At 70.1% G+C, this 3,517-nt stretch overlaps 1 protein-coding gene across 1 annotated transcript in view; it reads left to right on the top strand.

Moving 5' to 3' along the window:
- Positions 1-3,517, top strand: part of COL18A1 (collagen type XVIII alpha 1 chain) — a 57,875-nt gene that overhangs the window by 48,023 nt on the left and 6,335 nt on the right. Inside the window, exons 19-27 of the mRNA XM_023523755.1 lie at positions 9-251; positions 327-353; positions 497-559; positions 673-747; positions 1,316-1,342; positions 1,505-1,558; positions 1,842-1,916; positions 2,871-2,939; positions 3,434-3,476. Coding sequence (XP_023379523.1) covers positions 9-251; positions 327-353; positions 497-559; positions 673-747; positions 1,316-1,342; positions 1,505-1,558; positions 1,842-1,916; positions 2,871-2,939; positions 3,434-3,476 — 676 coding nt within the window. The remainder of the gene's footprint in view (positions 1-8; positions 252-326; positions 354-496; positions 560-672; positions 748-1,315; positions 1,343-1,504; positions 1,559-1,841; positions 1,917-2,870; positions 2,940-3,433; positions 3,477-3,517) is intronic.

The raw sequence follows: 3,517 nt of genomic DNA on the forward strand, positions 1-3,517 counted from the left end.
CTCGGGGCAGGAGGCGGCCTCCAGGAGCAGCTTCTCTTCTCGCTCGAGGGCGCTTGAGCCAAAAGACCGAAGGGCGCGGAGCGCGGTCTCGTCCCCCGTCTGGTTTCCGGCGCTGGCCTGTGGGTCTCGCGGTGGGGACGCGACGGGGGGGAACCGCGGTTGTGACGTGGCCTTTCTTTCTGTCCGCGGCTCCGCGCGCCCTTCCGCTGCCTCGCTGGGAGAAGATGGTGGCCGGTGCCCACGGGGCCAAGGTACGTGCCGCCGGCTGGGACGCGGCCGCCGAGTGCAGGTGGCCGTGCCCACTGACGCTGCTCTCCCTCCCGCAGGGCCAGCCGGGGTTCGCAGGCTTCCCCGTGAGTAGCGGGAGCCCGGCGCTGGGCGGGCACGAGGCTGAGGGAGTGGCGGGCAGGGCGCAGGACCGGGCAGGACCGGGCAGCAGCCGTCACCGGGGCCCGGTCACCTGTGCAGCCTCTCATTGCTGCCCGTTGCCCCGCAGGGACCGGCCGGGCCAAAGGGCAACCTGGGGTCCAGAGGCCAGCAAGGCCCCCCGGGGGTGAAGGTGAGGGGCTCGGGGCCGCCTGTCTGGGGTGTTGGTGTGGGTGCCCGAGGGGCTTGGCAGGGTGGGTGCGGGGCACCCCCGGAGCCGCCCCCTGACGCTGCCCACTGCCCCAGGGCGAGAAGGGAGAGCCGGGCATGGTCTATGGCCCCGACGGCCGCGGGCTGGCCCCTGCCCACAAAGGAGCCAAGGTGAGGCGGCCGCCTGGCCCTGCTCGTTGTCCCGCGTCCGAGGGCTGGGGTCCCGGAACCTCGTCTGCCTGTCCCTGTCACAGCCACGGTGGGCGGCCCAGAGCTCCCTGCAGGGGGCTGTGATTCGGCTTCTCCGGGGACTGCTGTGGGAGGCGGGGTCCCGGCCCTTGCCCGGGCGGAAGCCCAACGGGCTCCCTGGGGGGTCCATGCCCTGGCAGCCCCTCCCCTGGCAGGCGACCCCCGGACAGGCCCATGGGTGGGTCCGGGAGAGCAGCGGGACCCAGACCACTGGGTGTTTGTGGGCGTTGGCCTGCAGGGGCCCCAAAGCCCCCAGGGTGGTTGAGGGGGGACTCCAGACCCAGAGAGAACATGGCAGCCCCACCTGGCGTCCTACCCGAGGTCAGGGCCGCCGTGACCCCGGCTGGGCACGCCCTCTGCTGCTGCTCCGTCCCTCCCAGGGGCCAGTGCTTCAGGCGCTGCCCGGACAGCGTCCAGAGGGGCACGGGACCCTCAGGGGCTGACGGGGGTGACCTGCGGCCACCTAATGGTGCTTCTGGTTTGTGTTCAGGGCGAGCCCGGCCCCCGAGGACCCCCGGTGAGTACACGCAGGTGCCATGCCCTGATGGGACGCTCCTGTCACACCTGAGTGCTGAGTGGCCAGGCGCACGTCCCAGCTGCACCTTTAAAGCTGGGACCGGTGTTGGCGGGGCCACCGCGGCCGTCTCTGCCCCGCTCCAGCACGCTCCCCTCTCCCCAGGGCCCGTACGGACGGCCTGGACACAAGGGAGAGATCGGCTTCCCTGGACGGCCGGTAAGGACCAGGGGGGGCATCCCGCGGCCCAGGCCCAGACCCCCCAGTGAGTGGACGAGTCCTATGCCCTGTGCCCCAGGGCTCCCTGCCTGTGCAGAGCTCTCTGGGACGAGGTCCCCGCTCTGCCTAAAGGTGTTGACACCCTTGGGTGGGGACCAGAGCTACCGCCCCGGCCCCCGAAGGCCTGAGGGCTTGGTGGGGCAAGGCCGGGGATGTGGGTGGTGGTGGGGGGGCAGTCGCCCTGGTGGGGACCGACGTCAGCACCCAACATGCACCTCCCCAGGGTCGCCCCGGGATGAACGGATTCAAGGGGGAGAAAGGGGAGCCGGGAGACGCCAGCGTCGGATTCGGGGTACAGGTGCGTGTCCTGTGGGGGCGCGGACGGGGCAGGGCCGGGGTGCTCGGGACCCAGATGGTCGACGGGAGTGGCCTCGGGTCCACAGGCTCATCTCGGGGAGGCTGCGTCTGAGTGACGGACCCTGGGGTGTGACAGTGCTCAGCTGGTCCTCGTGACAGTGTCACACCCCACGTGCACACACGCGCGCACAGCACAGCCCCAGCCCACCGGGAGCAGGCCCCAGCGCGGCTCTAGTGGAGGGGCCCCCAGGCCGCGTGGATGCTGGGCTCTGGGGCCCCCTCACTCAGCACCCCCTCACTCAGCACCCCCTCACTCAGCACCCCGCTATAACTCGCCGTGACTGCCGACCTTGGAGCCGAGGGTGTTATTTTAGTGCCGTTAGGGTGGCCATGTCTACCGGAGGCTCGGGGCTGGCTTCAGATACCCTGCCTGCCACACTTGCGCATTCTCTGCCGGAGGCCCCTCCTGCTTCCTGTCCCCGCCTGGTCCCTGCCCCCCTGGTCCCTGGGAGCCTGTCTGGGCCTCTGGGCAGTGGTCCTGAGCCCAGGGATTCCGCGCAGTCACCTCCCGGTTTTTCCTTCGCTGCTGGTTCTTTGTCGAGGTTTCCTTCCGTCTTGAAATGTGCCTGTCTCAGGGAAAGGCAGGAACAGGAGGCGACATCGTGCAGGGTCCTGAAGCGGTGATGGAGTCAGGGTCACACTCGCTAGGCTAGAATATGCTCTCGAACTGTGCGCGCTGCCAAGTTTCAGAGGCGGACACCACTGGCCACGTGTGCACCGGCCCTGCTGGCCTGCGTCCTGCCTCCGTGCCACCCCCTCCCTCGGCCACAGCCTGGACGCGGCCTGGGGAGTGACCACTGTGATATTCAGAAATGCTGCCTACTCTGCCACCCTGGGCAGTGTCGTCGACCTGACTGCGAACGTGACTGACCACGGCTTTCTGTCCCCCACGCAGGGCCCGCCCGGCCCCCCAGGACCCCCCGGTCCCCCGGGCCTCCCAGGGACTCCCGTCTATGACAGCAACGTAAGTCACCCGCACTCACTGTCCTTACCCACCCCCGTGACAGCCCGTGGTGGCCGCGGCACTCTTTCCCGCCGCTGACCTCCAGGCCGGGGCCCACCCAGGGAGACTCAGCTCAAGCCACGTGGGTCGGGGGTGCTCCTGGGAGGCAGCCGGGTGGTGGCCCCGGGCCACCCGGCCTGTAGGCAGCAGTTCCTGCAGTCGGTCAGGGCCGGGGCGGGGGGGCCCGTCTGCCAGGCACCTGAGCCCGGAGGACGTCCCCAGTTCACGAGGCTCGGAGACGTGACGGGACCCACTGGGGGCACCTCCTGTCATTGTCCTCTCCCACTTCCTGTACCCCATCTTGATGTGGGGTGGCTGAGGGGTGTGGGGCGGCTGAGGGGTGTGGGGCGCCTGTGGGGTCTCACAGGGCTTCTGGGCTCAGAGACCCTGGGCGGGTGGCGGCCTCGGTTTCCAGAACGTCTCCCTCGACCACCAGCTTTGCCCGTTCTTTGCAGGCGTTTATGGAGTCCGGCCCCCCTGGACCTCCGGGACCTCCGGGTGAGGGCTCCTGGGCCTGGGGGAGAGCCGGGGGGCCCTTC

This window comes from Pteropus vampyrus, unplaced genomic scaffold (assembly GCF_000151845.1).
Source record: "Pteropus vampyrus isolate Shadow unplaced genomic scaffold, Pvam_2.0 Scaffold406, whole genome shotgun sequence".
Classification (NCBI taxonomy): Eukaryota; Metazoa; Chordata; class Mammalia; order Chiroptera; family Pteropodidae; genus Pteropus; species Pteropus vampyrus.